The following is a 20,546-nucleotide window of genomic DNA, read 5'->3' as shown; positions in this document are numbered from 1 at the left end:
CCCCTCAGAGGAACTTTGCTTTGTATCCAAAGTCTTTCTGCTCAGACAGAATTAGGAACAAGATCTGACAACATTTGAAGCATAATTTATGTGTGTGTGTGTGTGAGAACCAAGCTCCCAGAGCTGTCAATCAGCACCGACTTGTGGTATAACATACTCAAGAATAACAGAACGACCTGCACTGCAACAGGATCCAACACAGACCTGCGTTTCTCACAGGAAACATCACCCAATCTTTTTTCTATTTCCCTCTGTTATTTAGTCTTTCTTTGCAGAAAGCGAGCCCTCCTCGTCTTTTAGCGAGGATTACGACTAAGAGGATTTCTGAAAGTGCAACTTACACTCAGACATTAGCGAGGCTGATCTCTCAGGGACGCTTTTATGGCGCGTGACGCAAGCTAACACTTTTCCTTTTCTGATTTTGTCTTCACAGGCGCACAAAGCTTGGATTGAGAGGACATTTCTTAAAAGAGAATGTATTCACATCTTTCCCAGCAAGGACACGACCAGGTAATTTGAGTCTTTGGACTTAAGTTAAAATGGTTTTAGAACATTAAAAACATGGGAAAACTTCTGTAGATGGCGAGATAATATCCAGAATATTACTCCTAAATAGACATTTTTTTCCTGCAAACTTTAACATTCCCCGCTCACAGCAACTTTTGACAATGTTCACTGTTCTCAGATTTATCTACATTGTAAAAATATATTTTAAATAAAGCCTTGGAGCCAAGCATTAGACATTTACTGTATGTGAAAAGCAAACAAAAGCAATGCTAAGCAGAAAAAAACTACACATTGACATAAAGCTTACTTTTCTATCAATAGGGCCTTTATGTGCATGTATTGGGCAACTTAAGACAATGATAATTATATAAATGAATTACTGTATAAGAAAGAAATAACCTCTAAGTTAAGTTTTAATTACGCTCCTTAAAAATCATTTCTCTCAGCTGAGCCATTAAAAGACTGAACACTTATTTGGATTAAAGAAGAGGCTGCTTCTACCATGAGTCATTTAGCCTTTAATTTGTGAACCTGTGTGATTTATCTCCTGCAGATGTTCCTGTGGGCAGCTGGTGACGCAGCACGTTGCCATCCCTCCTGGTGCCAGTTCCATATCAGAGGCGACCCCGCTGGTGCAGATCGAGACCCCGAATGACAAATGGAGTGTGATCAAGCACACCAGGACGTACCCGACCGACTCTTACGGGATCATCGAGTTCCAGGGAGGAGGGTTCATCAACAAGGCCATGGTGAGTCTGAGCTACTGAACCGCATCTGCGTTTGGATGTTTGGGGCCCTAAACCGAAACGGAAAAAAAAAAAACCTGTTGTCTTTCTCCAGTACATCCGAGCTTCGTACGACACCAAGCCCGACAACCTCCTGCATCTGATGGTGAAGGACTGGCAGCTGGAGTTGCCCACCTTGCTCATCTCCGTGCACGGAGGTCTCCAGAACTTTGACCTCCAGCCCAAACTCAAGCAGGTGTTTGGCAAGGGCCTGATCAAAGCAGCTGTCACCACAGGAGCCTGGATCTTCACGGGCGGGGTCAACACAGGTGGGACGCTTACAGTGATGAATTTACTGCTCGCTAAACAAACGCCGGCTTGTGACATTAGAAGATTGCATTTGCTCTAAATTGTCATTATATAAGAGCTATTCTGTAATTTCCTGTGGGCGAGTTTACTGACCCATTGTCACAGGTTTAAGCTCCATAATTAGAGCTTTTGATGAAAAAATCAACACAGATTGCTTGTGTGTGTGTGTGTGGTTTTTTTTATATGCAGCTGCCAAAGTGTGTCCCATGATGAAGCCTCGTGAGGTTTTTAAAAGCGCTATTATTCAGGCTGACCTGGTTTTCTTTTTTTTTTTTTCACCACAACGTAGGGGTGATTCGTCACGTTGGAGATGCCTTAAAGGACCATTCCTCCAAATCACGAGGAAAGGTCTGCGCGATAGGAATAGCTCCATGGGGGATCCTGGAGAACAAAGAGGACCTTATTGGAAAAGACGTAAGAAGTGCATTTCTTGGTTTGGTTTTTTTTTTTGGTTTTTTTGAGTTCACTGATGGATCTCTTCAGTCGCTGCTTTTCTTTTCTCTAGATAACAAGGCCCTATCAAGCGATGGCAAACCCACTGAGCAAGCTGGCGGTGCTCAACAGCAGTCACTCCCACTTCATCCTCACCGACAACGGCACCTGTGGGAAGTACGGCTCCGAGGTCAAACTCCGCCGGCTGCTGGAGAAGCACATCTCCTTGCAGAAGATCAACACTCGTAAGTTTCTCCAGATGTTATGAAATCCACTCCATGTGAGTGGACATGGAGAGCTCCTCTGTGACCCGTGGGCTTCCCTTTGTCATCCTATGCCTGGAGCTCAGATAAGGCAGGGACAGCAAAGGGATGCTCAGCTGTCACCACTGACTTCACTCCCTCCGTCTCGCTGCCTCGTGTTTCCAGCTTGAACTTCTGCTAACCCGAGGCGACACTTCATTTGGAGAAACTTTTTCTTCCCGTCTGCGTCAGGTCTAGGTCAGGGGGTTCCTCTTGTGTGTCTGATCGTGGAGGGGGGTCCCAACGTGATCTCCATCACCCTGGAGAGCCTGAGGGACGAGCCTCCCATCCCGGTGGTGGTGTGTGACGGCAGCGGCCGCGCCTCCGACATCATATCCTTCGCGCACAAGTTCTCAGAGGACGGCGGGTGAGGCCCCAGGTGGCTCGTCTGTTACTGCTCTCCGGTAGTGTTCAGTAAAGAAAAAAACTTGTTTTTAAATCCTCTCCTTTAGCCTGGTAAATGACGACGTCAGAGACCAGCTTTTGGTCACGATTCAGAAGACGTTCAATTATAGCAAAAGCCAGTCCCAGCAGATCCTGCTCATGGTAATGGAGTGCATGAAAAAAAGGGAACTGGTGAGTAATGATGCAGGGGGTTCATGTGATCACATTCCTCATGTTTGAAACATTATGTGTTAATCAATAAACACTCTGAGTTGCGAAGCATCTTGTCTCTTTTGTCCTTCATTCATTTCACTCATCTGTGTATGTCTTCATCAAAGTGATAATTCAGGTCTTCATAATGTGGGGTTTTGTGGTAGTTATGATCAGTTAATATCTTATCTGTTGTAGATGGCTCTTTAAACGACTTCAGTCTTTGGACACAGTTTAGTTATCTGAACAGGGCTCAGCAGCTAGCTGTAGCACTTCCAGCAGGAATGTAATGCTAAATTCACCACCATGAACGCCTCGGATTAGCTGTTAGCTTGTCAATCTGGTCAGAATTAAACTCTGTTTCCTCAAAGTCAGGTCATTAAAAGACCTATGTATGGCAGGAAATATCTTACCTGTCGTAGATAATGTGCTGAAGTGTTCCCGGGCAAGATACTCAATCCCCCCCCCACACACACACACACACAGTGAAAATATAAAAGTGCTGCATATAGTGTGTAAACATATTTAATAGAAAGCACTGTGTGTGTGTTTGTGAATAGGTTTATGAAAAGCCACTCTGCAGAACCTGGGGAGGTGAAAGAGGAGTTGTAATTGTGGACCATTTACCATTTCTAATACTCTTTCTATGGCACCCTACTTCAAATGATCAGAAGGAGCCTTCAAACGCACTGAATGAAGATAAACTCAGCTCTGCGTCTGTCTTTAGTGGTAAACTTCACTTTTACTGTAAGGCAGCAGATTACTACAGAGTACTACAAATAGCATCAGCATTTGCTCTTCTTGAGTGGATTCTGCAACAAGTGCTGTGATAAATACTTGCTAATACCCACTTTATATAATCTGGATACATCATACATTCAGATGAGAGAGATCAGGGCACACTGTCGTCTGCTTGTGGCTTTTACTTCGTGTGTTCACAGAAAGCCCGCTGCAGGCGGCTGGAGGAGAGGCTCTATCGATTTAATCCTCAAATGCTTCCCTCCATCCTGGTTTTCAGGCTGCAGAGTGCTATCACCTCACCAGAACCTGCACTCTGTCCCTGATGCTTTAAACTAATGCTACAACAAACCCAGATAAGCATCAGATTCTGCTTTTTAAAAGATCATATCACTTTGGGAGTGTTTTTTTTCATACAGTTTAGCTTTCAGATTCCCAATCTGAAGTGAGTTGGTTTAGACAAATCCAAAACAGACTGAGACAGCTGAAAACAATGTAATACAACATAAAACTGACTTATGAGCTCTACCTTTTAAAAATCTCTATTTTTTTTTTTTTTTTGAAAAGAAGTCTAGAGTGACAAAACATTTTCGTGTTTAAACAAAAAAATGTTCCTCGTTCACAAACCCTGAGGCCAGCTCTGAAAACTGAGGCGTTTTGCCACAATTCATGCCCGTCTAATTCAATCCGCCACGGCAACACATGTGACAGAACCACCAGCGTAAGTGAATTTCACACGGTTGAATTTATACACAAAGGAAGTGTTATCATTCAGAAAGTGGCTGATTGTGCCCCAAGGTCAGAACGGGAGGTCCTGCTGAGGAAATACATCCTGGCCACATGAATTCACTCATTTGTTCATTTATTCATTCATTTCATCTGGTAAATCTTTGAGCCCTGGTGTCCAAACTGTTTTTTGTTCCTGTTTTATATATTTCTTTTTTGTAGATCACAGTGTTTCGAATGGGCTCTGAGGGGCAACAAGACATTGAAATGGCCATTCTTACTGCCTTGCTAAAAGGTATGATCACATGTGAACAAACACAAAAAGCTTCAAGTTTGCATACTGATTTTCAGATATTAGTGGCACCCTGATTGTCCCACATTTATTATGTTATTTCATGTGTTTCTATTGCTTTTGTCACTACTAAATTCAAAGTTTTTTTATTTAAAAATTGTTATTGTTCTTTTTTTTTTAAGAGTTGAGACGAGAGACATGCTCAGAAATGCTGTTTTAAAAACGTAAATCAATTAAACGAGTTATGAAGCTAAAATTAGCTTTTGTATTTGATCAGCTTGGGATTGTTGAAAGTAGTTAAATAAGCTTAAAACTATCAGGATACGTTTGAGATTTAAAATGAAAATCCACAGTGACAGAAGCTAAAAGAAGAGAAAAAGGTGCTATAAGATTATAGCTGCTGTTATTGTCAAAGTTTATGCAATCTAACATTTGAAATTTCGTGGTCCATTTTATGTTTATGTTTATGTTTGATGTTAATTTCACAATGTATGACTATTTCCTGTTGTTGTGCTTTGTTATTTTTGCGCATTTTATCAAAAATATTCAGAAGGTTAAAATTTGGGCGTGTCAGTCGTGTTAATTAGCATTTATCATCAGTGTTTTAGTTCATGGTAACAGCCTTTTGCTGTGTAATCCCGCTCTTTTTCATCTCAGCCTCTGCGTTTGTTTTGAATCAGGCACGAATGCGTCGGCAGCAGATCAGCTCAGTTTGGCCCTGGCCTGGAACAGAGTGGATATTGCTCGCAATCACATATTCGTTTATGGGCACAACTTACCAGTGAGTGGTTCTGACACATTAACCCATCAGTCTAAATGTTTTGCAGTTATAAGCGAGTGCATTATATATATTGTTTAAATAATCTAGTTCAGGAAAAAAGAGCGAAGAGCAAATCATCATTGTTAGCGGATGAGCTTGGCTGTTAACTGAGTGATTAGGTCTGATGTGAGTCATAACAGAAACACTTTTGTGCCACTAAGAAGGAGCTACAGCTTTCTTCTTCCTTGTTTCCTGTCTGGTCAGCCTGCCGGAGCCATCGCCAGCACCACTTCTGCAGCCACCTATCAGGAGAAGCCAAAGAGTCCCGTCAGTGCTTCCCGCAACAAGGTTCGGGCGAAAAAAGGGAAAGGAAAGGGGAAGGCGAAACCCGAGCCCCCGGAGGAAACCGACCCGAGAAAGCTGGAGCTGATTCGATGGGTGAGGATGAGTCCTCTAATTCTCTTAGTGGACGTTTGACAGAACGTTTGACTAAGTTCGATGTTCCGTCTCCTTCTCTCAGGTGAACTCTCTGGAGCAGGCCATGATGGACGCTCTGGTGTTGGACAGGGTGGACTTTGTCAAACTGCTGCTGGAGAACGGAGTCAACATTCATCACTTTCTCACCATCCCAAGGCTGGAGGAGTTATACAACACAGTGAGTATGACGAACTGGGAAACGAAGTTCTCCACGTTCCGAAGGCTGACTGCAGGTTGACAGAAAATCTGAAAAGTGTGCAGAGATTCTTGTAACGTGAACCTTGTCCTCCCCTTCTTTTTCTCAGAAACTTGGCCCTGCTAACACTCTGCATGTTATAGTTAGGGATGTTAAAAAGGTAAAACAGCAATTCCCACTATGTCAAACATACAGACAACTATGAAATGACAAGACTATGAAAGTAACTATGAAAATGACAAGACACTTGATACTTTACCAAATTTTGCAGGGAAACCTTCCTCCAGACTATCAGATCACTTTGATCGATATGGGCCTGGTCCTGGAGTACCTCATGGGTGGAGCTTACAGGAGCAATTACACGAGGAAGGCTTTCCGCAACCTGTACAACAACCTGTACGGGCTCAAACGGGTAAGCGCGACTAAAAAAAAAACACTTGTCCAGCATCTCATGCATCGTCTGATATTAAGTACAGTTCTCTGTTCTCTTCTCGCAGCCAAAGGCTTTGAAGCTCCTGGGAATGGAGGTAAGATTTGAACAATAAAATGCTCTCAACCAATCACAGCAAAGGATCCTACGGCCGCTCTTTTTTTATTAGGATGATGAACCAAGGCCAAAAGGCAAGAAAAAGGCCAAAAAAAAGAAGGAAGAAGAGGTGGAAATTGACGTGGACGACCCCGAGGTGTGCCGGTTCAAGTATCCCTTCCACGAGCTGATGCTGTGGGCCGTGCTGCTGAAACGCCAGAAGATGGCGCTGTTCCTGTGGCAGCGTGGCGAGGAGGCCATGGCGAAGGCCTTGGTGGCTTGTAAGCTGTACAAGGCCATGGCCCACGAGTGCTCTGAGAGTGAGCTGGTGGATGACATCTCCCAAGACCTGGAGAACAACTCCAAGTCAGTGATGAAACACGGCAAACGCTCGCGTCTCTGCCCATGTTTCTGAGCGCAACGCAGCTTTGACTGTCTCCGTTTCTACTTGCTTCCTCAACATATCTCTATGAGTTTAAAGAAATGGTGTTTTTTTTTCTTGGGATCCTTTATAGAGAGTTTGGCCAGCTGGCTTACGAGCTGCTGGATCAGTCCTACAAGCACGATGAGCAGGTGGCCATGAAGCTCCTAACATACGAGCTGGTCAACTGGAGCAACTCCACCTGTCTGAAGTTGGCAGTGGCTGCAAAACAACGGGATTTCATCGCTCACACCTGCAGCCAGATGTTGCTCACAGACATGTGGATGGGCTGCTTACGGATTGGGAAAAATCCTGGCCTAAAGGTTGAGAATTGCTATCATTATTGCATTGTGATAAACTGTTATTGATTTAACAATTTTTTTTTTTTAAATTAGTATAAAACGTCTGGTCTTTTGCCTAGGTTATTCTGGGAATCATTTTGCCCCCTTTGATTTTGCTTTTGGATTTCCGCATCGGAGATGACGCTTCCTATCAGGGACGTGGCGAGAAAGACGAGGGGAAAGACAAGGACGACGACGCAAAATCCAGCAAGGTCCTGGTTCATGGTGACATCATCTGATTCAGACACTGATCATATGAAAGGGATGCAATCTGAAACCTGCCGTTGTTGCTGTAGGACGCCAGCGCCGATGCAACTTCCCGTAAGGGGGACGAGGAGGAAGGCAGCGCGAAAGTTCGCAAAATTCCTATCGGGAGAAGGTTCTTTGAGTTCTACGACGCGCCGTTCACCAAGTTCTGGTTCAACACTGTAAGCTCCTTTTGAAGACACTGAGATTAATAATTTCTAGAGATTAAAAAAAAATCTAAAGTTATAACCAATCCTCTTTTCCCAGATTTCCTATCTGGGTTATTTGATGATGTATAATTACATTATCCTGGTGAAAATGGAGCGATGGCCATCCATACAGGAGTGGACGGTCATTGCATACATCCTGACTCTTGGCACTGAAAAAGTCAGACAGGTATAAGATCTCATATAGCTTCCTTGATGATGTTTCTTCATGTTTTATTGGACTAAGCTTGACCTACGAACTCTGGTGTTTAGATTCTGATGTCAGAACCAGGGAAGCTGAAGCAGAAGATAAGTGTGTGGATGGAGGACTACTGGAACATCACAGACCTGGTTGCCATCTCTACCTTCCTTCTGGGGCTGATGCTACGGCTGCAGCCTGAGCCGTACATGGGCTACGGCAGAGTCATCTACTGCATCGACATAATTTTCTGGTACATCCGTGTGTTGGACATCTTTGGAGTCAACAAGTACCTGGGACCCTATGTGATGATGATCGGGAAAATGGTAACCACGGTCAAACCACAGGGAGGAGTCCGAACAGGCACAGAAATGTGCACGTTGAGCGCGCTAATGCCGCTTTTGTTGCAGATGATCGACATGATGTACTTTGTGGTGATCATGCTGGTGGTGCTGATGAGCTTCGGCGTGGCTCGGCAGGCCATCCTTCACCCGGACGAGGAGCCGACGTGGCGCCTGGCCCGAAACATTTTCTACATGCCCTACTGGATGATCTATGGGGAGGTTTTTGCGGATTCGATAGACCGTAAGACTAGAATTCATAGTAAGATTCTGTTTCCTGATTCTGGGCAGATGATCAGTGTTTATTTAAACAACATAGTTTCAATTTTCTGACACTCCCAACAAAAATACCACACTGCGATCTTTTAACACTTTGTCTCCCTCTGCTGGCAGATTTGTACTGCCTTCATGGCACTAATGTTGCATTTAGAACGGGGCAGCTAAAATGTTCTCAGTGATGATCATCTGCCTTTAAGTTTTCTTTTCCTGTGAATGTTATTTTTGTCAAGGTGAAGACAGCAAAAAAAGACCAAAATATTAGTGCCATTACATATAAAATGTCAGGTAAATGCTTGTAATGAATGACCTTGTTCATTTCAGACAACAGTTATGTTAAAAATATTGTATTATATATACAAAAAATATTAAAGACCTGATTTTTTTTAGCAGTTTAAATTGAACACAACATGGCTCCAACTTGCAAAATATATTTGGTTTATAATTTGAAAGTATTTCCATTTTAGACTGTTGATTTTGATTAGCTCGTTACAGTTTGATTTACCTCAGTAGGTCTTCTACAAACCTTGAATGGATAAAAGATTAACTTTACATCCTTTCATGGGCATCAGCTTCACCTTGGCAGAAATAAAACGATAAGGAAAAAAAGTTTTGTTGTCGATGCTAACACTCTCTTTATGCTTCTGTGGGACTGCGATTCTCTGGGATTTTAACAAGTTTATGCAATGGAAATCAATCGTAAGTAGTCTTTAAGCCAAGGATGCTTATTCTGATCCGTATGCTTGTTTATTTGTAACGTAAACTGGAGTCGTCGCCTTCTTTCCACACAGCTCCATGTGGAGAACATTTATACGACGAAGACGGGAAAAAGCTTCCCCCATGTATCCCCGGTGCCTGGCTCACACCTGCGATTATGGCTTGTTACCTTCTTGTGGCGAACATCCTGCTGGTCAACCTGCTCATTGCGGTCTTCAAGTACATAAATGTTCCAGCAAACACCCGCCTGACCTGAAACGCCACCTTTGCACTCACCGCTTTGCATTTTCTCTCCCCTGCCCCGCCCGCAGCAACACCTTCTTTGAAGTCAAGTCCATTTCCAACCAGGTGTGGAAGTTCCAAAGGTATCAGCTGATCATGACCTTCCACGACCGTCCCATTCTGCCACCGCCTCTCATCATCCTCAGCCACCTCTACATCCTCTTCAACAGGCTGTTCCGGCGCTGTGTGAAGAAGAAGCAGGAGGGAGAGCTGGACGAGAAAGACCGAGGCCTTAGTAAGTTATACCACTTATAATTCTGAATGGTTACATACACAGAGACAGAACATACACTATATTGCCAAAAGTATTTGCTCGCCTCCCTTCAGATGCATATGAACTTGAGTGCCATCCCATTCTTAATTCATAAGGTTTAATATGATGTTGGTCCACCCTTTGCAGCTATAAGAGCTTCAACTCTTCTGGGAAGGCTTTCCACAAGGTTTAGGAGTGTTTATGGGCATTTTTGAGGTGGCATCCTATTACAGTTCCACGCTGGAATTCACTGAGCTCCTGAGAGCGACCCATTCTTTCACAAATGTTTGTAAAAACAGTGTGCATCCCTAGGTGCTTTATTTTATACACCTGTGGCCATGGCAGTGATTGGAACACCTGATTCCAATCATTTGGATGGGTGAGCAAATACTTTTGGCAATATAGTGTATCTGTGGCTAAAAATAATGCCATGGTTGTGTTTTATCCACCATTGTTCTATTTAGAGCTCAGGCTGAATCCAGAAGAGCTGAAGAACCTGTATGAGTTCGAAGAACAATGTGTGGAGGTATATTTTCGTGAAAAGGAAGATGAGCAGCAGTCGTCCAGTGACGAACGCATCAAGGTTACTTCAGAGAGGTAAAATGTCTCAGTTTTAGGTTTTTAAGTCAAAGCACCCAGTGCTACCGTCATGCATGCTCTATTCCTCATTTTCCCGGCAGAGTTGAGAACATGTCAATGCGTCTGGAGGAGGTAAACGAGAGGGAGAACACCATGAAGGCGTCCCTGCAGACGGTGGACCTGCGGCTGGCCCAGCTGGAGGAGCTCCACGGACGTATGGCGGTTGCGCTGGAGAAGCTTGCAGGCGTGGACAGACAGGAGCTGACCCGAACCTTCTCCCGCAACTCGTCCATGTGCGACCCATCCTCGCTGCTTCGCCAGGGCAGCATCAACAGCGCAGACGGTTACAGCCTTTACCGCTTCCACATGGACATGGAGGAGTTCGCGTCCAAGCAGAGGGACCCGGAGGAGAAAGGCGGCCTCGAGAGGCAGCGGAGTCTGCGGCAGGCTACCAGCACGTGCGCCCTCTACGCCAAGGACGGCGCTCAGACTCTAGAGGTCGGTGGTCTGGAGAGATCACGAACAGGTTCATGTGTGGACATTCTCATATCCCCGTGTGAACAAAAACCAGCCTCTGGGGCGTCAAGTCAAGAGACCATAGCCAACATAAAGCAAGGCAGCACAATGCTGCTAGATAAACTAATGGACAAAAACCGACTAAAACCTTTATCCCCTCCTAAAAGGACTAAGTCGCTCAAGCACTTTTCAGCCGAAGACCAACCCACGTCTCCTATGACGAAGAGAAGAACTATGAGCACCGTCACAGTCCACCCCCCTGATAATCCAGAGGAGGCTGCTAAGGCCGCAGGAGAAGCCAGCCTTCCCAAAATGTCCTCTTCTCCAAGACGAGCCAAATCCCTGAGACATCTTCCGGCTGAAAGCCAGAGTCAGACGTCTCCCGTCACTAGAAAGAGGGCTATGAGCAGCCTCATGTACAACCCAGCCGAGACAGGCGACAAGATTCAGGCTAAAACTCAAAATCAGGAGCTCAGCGTCCATCCCAGTGCTTTGGGCCTCGCAGCCAAAGCGCCAACAGCCCTCACGCAGCAGTTTCAGACGGCCCCCGCGCTCACGGAGTTCGAAAAAGTGAACAACTCAGATGCGTGTCCTTCAGAAGGTGAAGAAGGGCCGCCAGAAACGGAACAAGAGGAAGGCCGGGCGGGCGCGAAGGCCAGGAGAAACCCCTCAGACGCCACCGACTATCTGACCGTGGCCGATGAAAGATTTCTGCGATCCTACAGGTCACAGAGCTGCAACGCCAGCGACAAGAAAGCCAAGCCTCTGGTGTTTTCGAAGGAGCCGAGAGCCTGCAGCAGCGAGAGGGACCTGACCAGAGCAGCTAGGGCTTCGGCCACCGGATGGGAGGCTGAGAAGAAGACGACGACGGAGGCAGGAAAGACGGAAGGCGGCGCACGAAACGGGAAATGACAGCAGCGGGTAACAGAAGTCACAACGGCCGAAACTGACTCCATCAGTTAGCAAATGGAGACATAAAGAGTAAAAAGACTGGTTGGAAAATCTACGAGAAACTCTTCAAAAGGTTCAGGACATGAAAGCAGAAATCCAACACTCCTGTTTAAATATTCATCTTCTTTACTAACATTTTACTAACAAATAAGAACGTACAGAGATTATAATCCACTGTTTTCATGTTGGAGATGTAAAGAACCTAATGTCTCCTGTCTTAGGAAAGAAATGATTTAAAAACAATGCATGCATACACAATGTGAACAGCAAAGACACGTAACATTCTCTATATGTTTGGCATTTTTAAATACATTCTGTAACCCCACCCTTCAGATATTGTGCTTAATAATGAGCCCCCACCTAAGGGTCTCTCCCACATCCTTCATGCAGACACACACAGTTGTGTAACAGTTTGTTTTTTAGTGCAGCTTCTGAGAAACAAACACCTCCCTTCACAGTTTGCTTTTGACACAGGAACCTGTACAAGTCGAAGTTCGAATGTAAAAATAAGAATAAAAAATAAAGAAAAAAACAGAAGAGAAAAAAGGTCACTTTTACAAATTCTTTGTCTGATTTATCAAAACTCTGAAGCTTCTTTGAGGTCAGTGCAACGGAAGGCCATAAGCGTAATAAAAAAAAACAACAAAAAATGTAAATTTGCACAAATACAATCAATGCTGAGACTCCATATATTCGTCTCACAGCATTATGGTAAAAACCTGGCGATAGGTAGTATGTATAAAACGATGCTACAGTATGAAAGAGTAAGACGACAGCGCGCCGCCGATCTATTTTCACGTCAGCAGGATCGTTGCCCACTGCGAGCAGGCACTGCGAGGCTGGCTACAAACCACTGCTGCAGGTCTTTTTGCACCTTTCTCCATTTTTTTTTTTTTTTGTTCAGCAAATCAGGGCAGCGTCTCAGCCCAGCCCACGACCCGGTGACCTCGGGTGGTGGTAAGGCCTTCTGATGACGAGCCGAGCCGCCGCAGCAGCCGCAGCGGTCAGGAAGGCCAGGAGGCAGGAATCCCAACGACAAGGTCACGGCAGAAACGTGAAAGCCACGAGCCGGCGGCTTAGACGAGCGAACACTTGAAGAGTTTAACTCTCTTTGACTTCTTATCCGTGATCTTGACAGGTTTCCCCGATCCGTCGACGCTGCTGTCGGTCTGAGGTGGAAGAGACGCGGCGTTAGTCAGAAAAATAAAAAAATATATATATATTTCAGGCACATCTTTGCCTCCTACCGTCTTAGAGCGCAGACTGTGTAAGATGTCTCTCGCTATCGTATAAAACGCCTTGAGCCACAGAAAAAGAAAAGCAAAGGTTTAGTTTTTATCTACAGGAATAAGATGGTTTTGGGTGAGATTTTCAGGATAACAGACGCTCCTCTACCTCTTCCACATTTAGGCCGGACTTCGCGCTGGTCTCCAAGAACTTCACTCCGTAATCAATAGCCAGCTAGAGGAAATTAACATCATCATATCAGTCGGGACAAAACTGTTTGCCTTTGAAGGGCGTTTGGTTCCGACTGACGGCAAACCCTCACCTTTTCACCTCTGTCCTTAGACACCTGTCTTCTGTCGGTCATGTCACATTTATTGCCCAGGATCATTTTCTCCACATCGGATGAGGCGTGCTGGGGAAACGTAAAACAATCCCCTTACGACTAAAGCTTTAACGACCCACCCAAACGGCGGGCTTCGTTTCACAGAAGCCTGCCGTTTTCAGCCGGTAAAGTGGCAAAGTCTGAGCTCACCTCTTCGATGTTCCTGATCCAGTTTTTGATGTTGTCGAAGGACTTCTCGTTGCAGATGTCGTAGACCAGCATAATCCCCTGCAAGTTGGAGGAGCATGAAAAAAAAAAAAGAAAAGAAAAAAGAAATGTGAATATGAAAGGGTGAGGTAGCTTCAGGGAAATGAAGCTGGAGAGGCAGGGACTTACCATCGCTCCTCTGTAGTAAGCTGTAGTGATGGTGCGAAACCTCTCCTGGCCTGCGGTGTCCCTGCAAAACAACAAGAATCGCTGCACTTTCACTTTTTCTTTCTTTCAAAAAAAGAAGGAAAAAAAAAGAGGAACATCCATTAAAATGAATCGACTCACCAGATCTGGAGTTTGACTCTCTTTCCGTCCAGCTCTATTGTCCTGATCTTGAAGTCTATCCCTAAGTTTGAAAGCAAGGAGCCGCATCAGATCATGACAGAAACACAGGAGAAGCGTTCGAGATGAAAGCAAACCCAGCTGTGGCAGGAGAAGCTTAAGAGACGACATTAATAATATATCAGCGCTGATATTAATAAAGCTGCACTCTTGTCTTGAACCTCACTGATGGATGTGAGCTTCCATGAGAGAATCGGATTATATTTGTCTCTTTGTCTGCATGCAGCCCTGTCCTTGTTACCGGACAATCCCGCCGGCATGTGTCAGTGCTTCAGCAGGAAGTTGTGTTAAATAAAACGTGTTTCTCCTTGGGGCGTCCGCAGGGCACACTCACCTATTGTGGAGATGAAGGTGGTATTAAAGGAGTCCTCGCTGAATCTGAACAGCAGACACGTCTTGCCGACGCCGCTGTCCCCGATGAGCAGCAGCTTGAACAGATAGTCGTACGTCTTCGCCATTTTGAACAAACCGGACAACAACCACCCCCACCCCAGTCGACGTTTTTATTATTATTTTTTTAATTTTCTGGTTTCGAAAGGCCGCTCGGAGCCGGCTGAGTTCGCCCGTGTCGAAATCCACAGCTGACTGCTGCCCAGCAGCGCAGGGAGACCGGTGCCGGGTGACGTCACGGGTTCGCTTTGCATCATGGGTGGTGGAGTTTCAGACGACTGGAGCGTTAGCATCCGTAGCTAATGGTTTTATATTCACTGAAACTATCCTTTTAAATTATTATTTCTTTAAAAAAATTAATTACATGTTTAATTTTAAAGGAAAACTTAAGTGTTGTAACATTGTTAGCCATGTTTTGTTAAAACACATTTTAATAAAAATATGTTTCAGTTGAGTAAAAAGAATCAAAACCATTTTACCTTTCTCTTTAACTTATACTATTAGTTTTCGGTATTTCATTGAGTCATTTAAATGTAAAACTTCTTACTTTACTGAAGAAACTGGAAAAATATTGTATTTATCTATTTCAGTTTTTAGCTCTGGGTACTTGACACTAAATTCTACACTGTTGTCGGAAGATGTTTCATCCAAATTTTCTACTTTAATTGTGAAAAATAAGGACAAAATTAGAACCTAATTGTTGTTGTCCATTAAAAACAATAGTCTAAATAAATAAAAGGTTTATTTTGTTCTTCCTAAGAAAGTTCCCTGTCTCCATCTCATTCACAAGAAATCCATTATTGATTATTTGTTTTTTTTCAATCTATCTATAGTACCTAGAGTTAATAGCAGAAACAAATAATTTCCAGTTGTCCGATTAGAAGGCTGCAAAGAATATTACACTCTCCATCAGCCATTAAATATACTGAACTTCTTTTTGTTAAAAACCTTCAGTTTGTCATGTTTCTCAGAGGGTTCATTGAAGAAGGTAGACGACAACACAATCAGCTGCAGCCTTGGCGTCATAAAACTGCAACAAGCCCTGAAAGCTGCTTATATTGGAAAGACAATAGTGATCATGAAGGGGTTAATTTACTTTAACAAATAGCTACCAGAACAAGACGGGCTGTTTCCCCATTTCTTCTCCTGGCGCAGGCAAAAATCAAAAGGTGTGGCATGTTCCCCACGTCACAGTAAGTTCATGAATTTTAATTCAATTGAAGCACCTGGTATTATTTCATTAGGCAAAAATACATTTCCCCTCTTCCATGTAGGCCAATTATTCAAACTAGTATCATTTATTCTTAGGTTGTGTTCAGTCATGTGCAGACGGTCACATGTTGCTCCATCAGGAGGAAGTATTGAAACATTTCTCTTTCTGTAAAATGTTTTTTTTTTGGTATAGAAACTGCTGATTTTGCTTCTTTCATTGACCAAAAATCCACCTTTATGCAAAATGTAAAAATATAATAAAAGAGCCATTATAGATTTCAAGATTCTTTTACTGTGACAGATGCAGCACATGTCGTAACAAATGACCATCACAGAATATTTGTCATAAATTACCTTCACAGAAAGTATACACAAATCGTCCTTTCAGCTTTTAGGAGCTTCCGAACAGAAACGTGTGCCGTCAATGACAAATATGTACAAGAAAAAGGTGAATTTCAACACGCACTGTGCGACAAAAATACAGCTTTACATAAGGAGCGTACGTGTGCATGTTTGTGTCAAATAATAAGAATAGAAAAAAAAACCATTTGGCAGAGTTTCAATTCAGTTAAACTAGCAGTAGAAAAGTGAAGTAGAGACTTTAAATGCTTTGTTCAAATCTTTAAAAAGGGGGAGAAAAACGAAAAAGAAAAAAGAAAAATCCTCACTGTTTACAAAGAATCTGCACCTCGGCTACATTCAGTGCGTCTGACATTGCACCCCCCCTCTGGGACCGTCGTCATCTTCCTCGTATGCTTCCCTGCTGTAGTGTTTCTGCTGAGAACTGAGGTCCACCTCACACAGGTCCACCTCCTCCATGTCGTCAGTCATCATCACGTCTTCTCGGGGAGGAAGCAGCCGCTCCAGCTGGAACATGAGGTGCTCCGGGAGCCAGTGCTTTTCTGGGAACTCCACCTGAGAAACAAATCATCATCAACATTATTATTCTTTGGTTGTTTGACACGTGGCAGAGATTTCCCCTCGTAGATGAACTGCTGAACATCTTACCTGGAACTGAATGATTAGCTGTCCCCTCTCGTAGGGATCCCTGAACAGCGGCATGCCCTCGTTCTGGATACACTTCACGTCGTTGTGCTTGATTACTTCGCCTGAAAGGAACGCGGACGTTAATAAGTGGTTGTTGCAGACATTAGCACCCAGTTAGGCGTTGACCTGATGCGGTTTCTGTACCTGGCATGGTGCTGATGATGAGCGTCCTGTTGTCTAACGTCTGGATGGTCTTCCTGAAACCACACAAGGCCTCCACAAGTTTGATGCTCATTTTCATGATTAGGTCGTTGTCTTGTCTTTGGAAGACCGGATGTTCCTTCTGATCCAGGACAATCATGACATCTCCAGGCTCCAGTCCAGGTTCCTGGTCGCCCTCCCCGTGAAACGTAATTTTCTGCCCATCTTTCATACCTGATGAAGAGCATTTATTTTTGCTTCGCGCCCTCTACTTCGTTTTTTTTTAGAATGCGACACCTCTTAAATATCTCAGGTCGAGGGGTCTTACCTTTGTCGATGTGAACTTCGAGAATTTTCTTTTTGCGTTCCACTTTGTGTCCGTTGCAGTTCTTGCAGCGGTCCTTGGAGTTAAACCTCTCACCCTGACCCTGGCAGTCTGAACACATGGACTGAATCTGCTGAATCATGCCCGGCCCGATCTGCTGCACTCTGACTTGCACTCCTCTTCCTTTGCAGTTCGAGCACTTCTCCAAGGCCCCCTTCTTACCACCGTATCCTAGGATTAAAGACGCCACAGGCTCAGTTTCTGACCCTGGCAGTCATTAAATTTTATTTCGTCAAATTCCATCTTAAGTGCTTACCATCGCACTTCTCACAGATGACGTTCTTCTGAAGCCCGAGCTTCCTTGTTGAACCATTGTACATTTCCTCCAGCGTAACGCCAAGCTGGTGGACGACATTCTTCCCTGCAGAAAATAAATAAAGTTCAACCTTTTATTCACTTTTACAGCATCTTGTTTCAGCTCTTCAGAGTTTGGTGCTATAGCACACCTCTTCTCTCTCTCTGCATCCGCCCTCCACCTCCAAAGAACATGTCGAATATGTCCATTGGAGAAGCGCCCGAGTTCATGCCTCCCTCTTTGATAGCTTGCTCCCCTCCTTGGTCGTACAAGTCCCTCTTCTTTGAGTCCGAGAGCACCTCATACGCCTGGGAGATGAGCTTAAACTGTGAAAACAGAAAGAAACAAAAACACATTTAAAACCTTGTAAGTGAAATATACCTAATTCTGCCTTTTGTACATTAGAGTCACTGATGAGCATGTTTTTGTGACACCAAGGTCACTTATGATTAGATATGAATATAAAGGCGGTATCTCACTGCAACTAGTTGGTGAACGGCAGCCGCAGTGGCTCTGGATTTCTTTGCGCGAGTTGCAGGAATGCACAGTCCTGTCGCTTGGGTTTTAAACACGTTTGTTCAATTGCAATTATAATAATTGCAAATTTTCCCCTCACTCGAGCCGTCTCGAACGCACCTGAACTGTGTCGTGGGCGTCTCCCACCAGTCTTAAGAGCACCAGAGCTGAGTTTTAACTCCTGCACAGGAGCTCTCCTCCTAGAGAAAACATCCGAGGCAAACGTCCAGATCTAAAAACCATGCTGATGATAAATAATTAATAAATATCTGACTCAAATCTACCCGCGTACTCCGGTAGATTAAAAAGAATGTGAGGGAGGCCGCTGTGGTGGGTACAAAGTGAGCCGAAGTGGGTATGATGTGACTGGAGGTGGACAGCAAAATAATGTGCACGGCCAACGATATAAAGTGGCATTTACAAAAACCGGTTGTACCTCATGGCAAGCTGGTCATTTGATTGCAAACACCCTGGATTCCGTGAGACCGCAACGGAAAATTTGCAGATTTTCTCATAATTCTGAGACACCAACTAGCCTCAAACAATCGGGTGAAATCTGAATATTTATGGTTGGGTGGGGGGTCTCTGCCTCCCCTGGACTCCTTTAGAGGCACCCACCAGGGCAAAGAGGTTATTTAAAGCCATAATAGATGATTTTTCAATGTTTTTAATTCGATTTTTTTTTGCACATCATCTACGATAAAACAATAATCACTAAGTACACATTATTCACTACCAAATGTCTACTTCATAATTTTCAATAAATGAGCAAAAAAAAAAAAAAAAAAATCAGCAGAATCGTGTTTTGTTGCCAACATTTGTGAGTCACTTGTTTACATTCGAACATTGACAAGCAACATTTGTTACAAAACCCATCATGAGTTTGAGTTACATAACATCTAAAAAAAAATCATTTAATGATGTAAAAATTGGATAAGAAGACTCAAAATCCACATGTGAATTACACTTTTGTTTTTTTGACAGCCATTATGGCTTTAGGGTTACTTTAAGAGTATTTTACAGCAATGAAAGGGGGGGGAGAATATTTGATGCAGAAATCCTTCATTAATGAATATGAGTGATTTTCACTGTGAGAATAATTCCGTCAGGACATTTTCTCTCTGAACAGGTGTTTCAGCTGCGGGTGTATCAGATTTCCGAGCTTCGTGAACGCAGCAGCTAAGGACTCGATGGTTCCAGAAAGTTCCCACCGGTTCTCTCCGTTCAGCACAACCGTACCTCATGTCACTAACAGTCTACTAACGGGTTATTCAACTCCATAAAAAAACAAATAATAAATTAAATGTGAACAATTTTAAGAAACATAATTTTCCTTTACCTTTTCTCCCTCGTTCGGATTCTTGTCCGGGTGGTATTTAAGTGCCAGCTTTCTGTAGGCTTTTTTGATTTCGTCCATCGACGCTGTCGGGCTGACCCCCAGGAGGTCGTAAAAGCCGGTTTCGTGAACCATGACGACGAACCTGTGAGACAATAAAGCAAACTTATTTAATAACCTTATATTGTTTCCGTAGAGGGTTTTATTGTGAACTGAACGAACGCTACGGCAACCGGCACGCGCGAAACACTCGGAGCAAATCAGCTGAGCCGAAGAAGAAGAAAAAAAAACAAAGAAACAAACCGCCGAAATGTTTAAGCTAGGTGGCTGAATAAAGCTCAAAGCACTCACTTTCTCTGCGCGTTTTCTGAGAAACAACCTTGGCGAGTCAGGTCTGTCTGAGGCTAGCAGGAGCAGCTCGTACTTATAGCTGCGCCGCGGGGGTGCGCAGAAGTTTCTGGAGAGAGCTCCGCGAGGACAAACCGGAAGTTCCGTCGGCCTAACGGCGCCCGGCGCGCGGAGTCTAGAAAAGTCCAGGAGGAGAAAGAAGCGAAGGAAGGGGAGGCGCAGTCTGTCCAGAGTCCTGACCCAGTTCCTCCCAATGGGGTGGGGGTGGTACTTTCATAAGGAGGGCAGTGGGTGAATAGAGTTTCCAAGAATGTTATGTAAGACACAGCGAAAATAAAAATATACAAGCGGGTAGGGTTGCTGTTGCGTAATGAGCATATTTAGCAGCTGCCTTTAGCCTTAAACAGCTTGGGCTCAATTTTCAGTAAACCTTGTACGCCAGGGCTGTTCAACTTCAGCTGCAGATATAAGTGTGTGTGTAAGCAAAATATCTCATGAACCAGTTTACAAATCTTAATGAATCCTGCAGAAAACAAGCATTGCATGCACATCTTAATTAGAGTGAACCCAGTTCTAGGCAACTCCCCTGACCTTAAAACACACACACACAAAAACGGCCTCTAACTCTTGTCAGTTTTGCACATAGGTGGCCTAAAGGTTGGTGTGGTGGTGGCTGAGACTGATCCCTGACAGGCACTCTGAGCACCAACAGGTTGCACGAGGGGGGGCGGGGGGGGGGGGGG

At 44.2% G+C, this 20,546-nt stretch overlaps 4 protein-coding genes across 4 annotated transcripts; 2 read left to right on the top strand and 2 right to left on the bottom strand.

The window, feature by feature from the left end:
- The first annotated feature begins 1,120 nt into the window (after positions 1–1,120).
- On the top strand, positions 1,121–2,929 carry trpm1b (transient receptor potential cation channel, subfamily M, member 1b). Its single transcript, XM_037978394.1, has 6 exons — positions 1,121–1,256; positions 1,348–1,561; positions 1,891–2,015; positions 2,107–2,294; positions 2,403–2,414; positions 2,484–2,929. The coding sequence occupies exons 1-6, from the start codon at positions 1,254–1,256 to the stop codon at positions 2,704–2,706; spliced, it is 765 nt and encodes a 254-aa protein (XP_037834322.1). The 5' UTR covers positions 1,121–1,253; the 3' UTR covers positions 2,707–2,929.
- A 69-nt stretch (positions 2,930–2,998) lies between these two features.
- trpm1a (transient receptor potential cation channel, subfamily M, member 1a) lies at positions 2,999–12,651 on the top strand. Its single transcript, XM_025003712.2, has 19 exons — positions 2,999–4,688; positions 5,366–5,466; positions 5,710–5,883; positions 5,966–6,100; positions 6,228–6,278; positions 6,390–6,530; positions 6,616–6,645; positions 6,718–7,010; positions 7,160–7,388; positions 7,487–7,618; positions 7,703–7,834; positions 7,920–8,048; positions 8,132–8,383; positions 8,468–8,642; positions 9,353–9,373; positions 9,466–9,610; positions 9,703–9,908; positions 10,391–10,523; positions 10,607–12,651. The coding sequence occupies exons 1-19, from the start codon at positions 4,631–4,633 to the stop codon at positions 11,931–11,933; spliced, it is 3,864 nt and encodes a 1,287-aa protein (XP_024859480.2). The 5' UTR covers positions 2,999–4,630; the 3' UTR covers positions 11,934–12,651.
- Positions 12,652–12,837: 186 nt separating this feature from the next.
- LOC108230123 (ras-related protein Rab-8B) lies at positions 12,838–14,768 on the bottom strand. Its single transcript, XM_017406062.3, has 8 exons — positions 14,468–14,768; positions 14,077–14,137; positions 13,918–13,978; positions 13,732–13,809; positions 13,522–13,611; positions 13,368–13,433; positions 13,220–13,270; positions 12,838–13,141 (listed from the first exon to the last, which is right to left on the bottom strand). Exons 1-8 carry the CDS (start codon positions 14,589–14,591, stop codon positions 13,049–13,051), a joined length of 624 nt encoding a protein of 207 aa, XP_017261551.1. The 5' UTR covers positions 14,592–14,768; the 3' UTR covers positions 12,838–13,048.
- A 1,239-nt stretch (positions 14,769–16,007) lies between these two features.
- On the bottom strand, positions 16,008–19,981 carry dnaja (DnaJ heat shock protein family (Hsp40) member A). Its single transcript, XM_017405595.3, has 8 exons — positions 19,807–19,981; positions 19,459–19,600; positions 17,755–17,929; positions 17,565–17,669; positions 17,252–17,479; positions 16,927–17,157; positions 16,744–16,844; positions 16,008–16,650 (listed from the first exon to the last, which is right to left on the bottom strand). The coding sequence occupies exons 2-8, from the start codon at positions 19,588–19,590 to the stop codon at positions 16,435–16,437; spliced, it is 1,188 nt and encodes a 395-aa protein (XP_017261084.1). The 5' UTR covers positions 19,591–19,600; positions 19,807–19,981; the 3' UTR covers positions 16,008–16,434.
- Positions 19,982–20,546: the final 565 nt, after the last annotated feature.

The sequence above is a fragment of the Kryptolebias marmoratus genome, linkage group LG11, assembly GCF_001649575.2.
Source record: "Kryptolebias marmoratus isolate JLee-2015 linkage group LG11, ASM164957v2, whole genome shotgun sequence".
NCBI lineage: Eukaryota > Metazoa > Chordata > Actinopteri > Cyprinodontiformes > Rivulidae > Kryptolebias > Kryptolebias marmoratus.
This window is presented reverse-complemented; position numbering and strand designations above follow the sequence as displayed.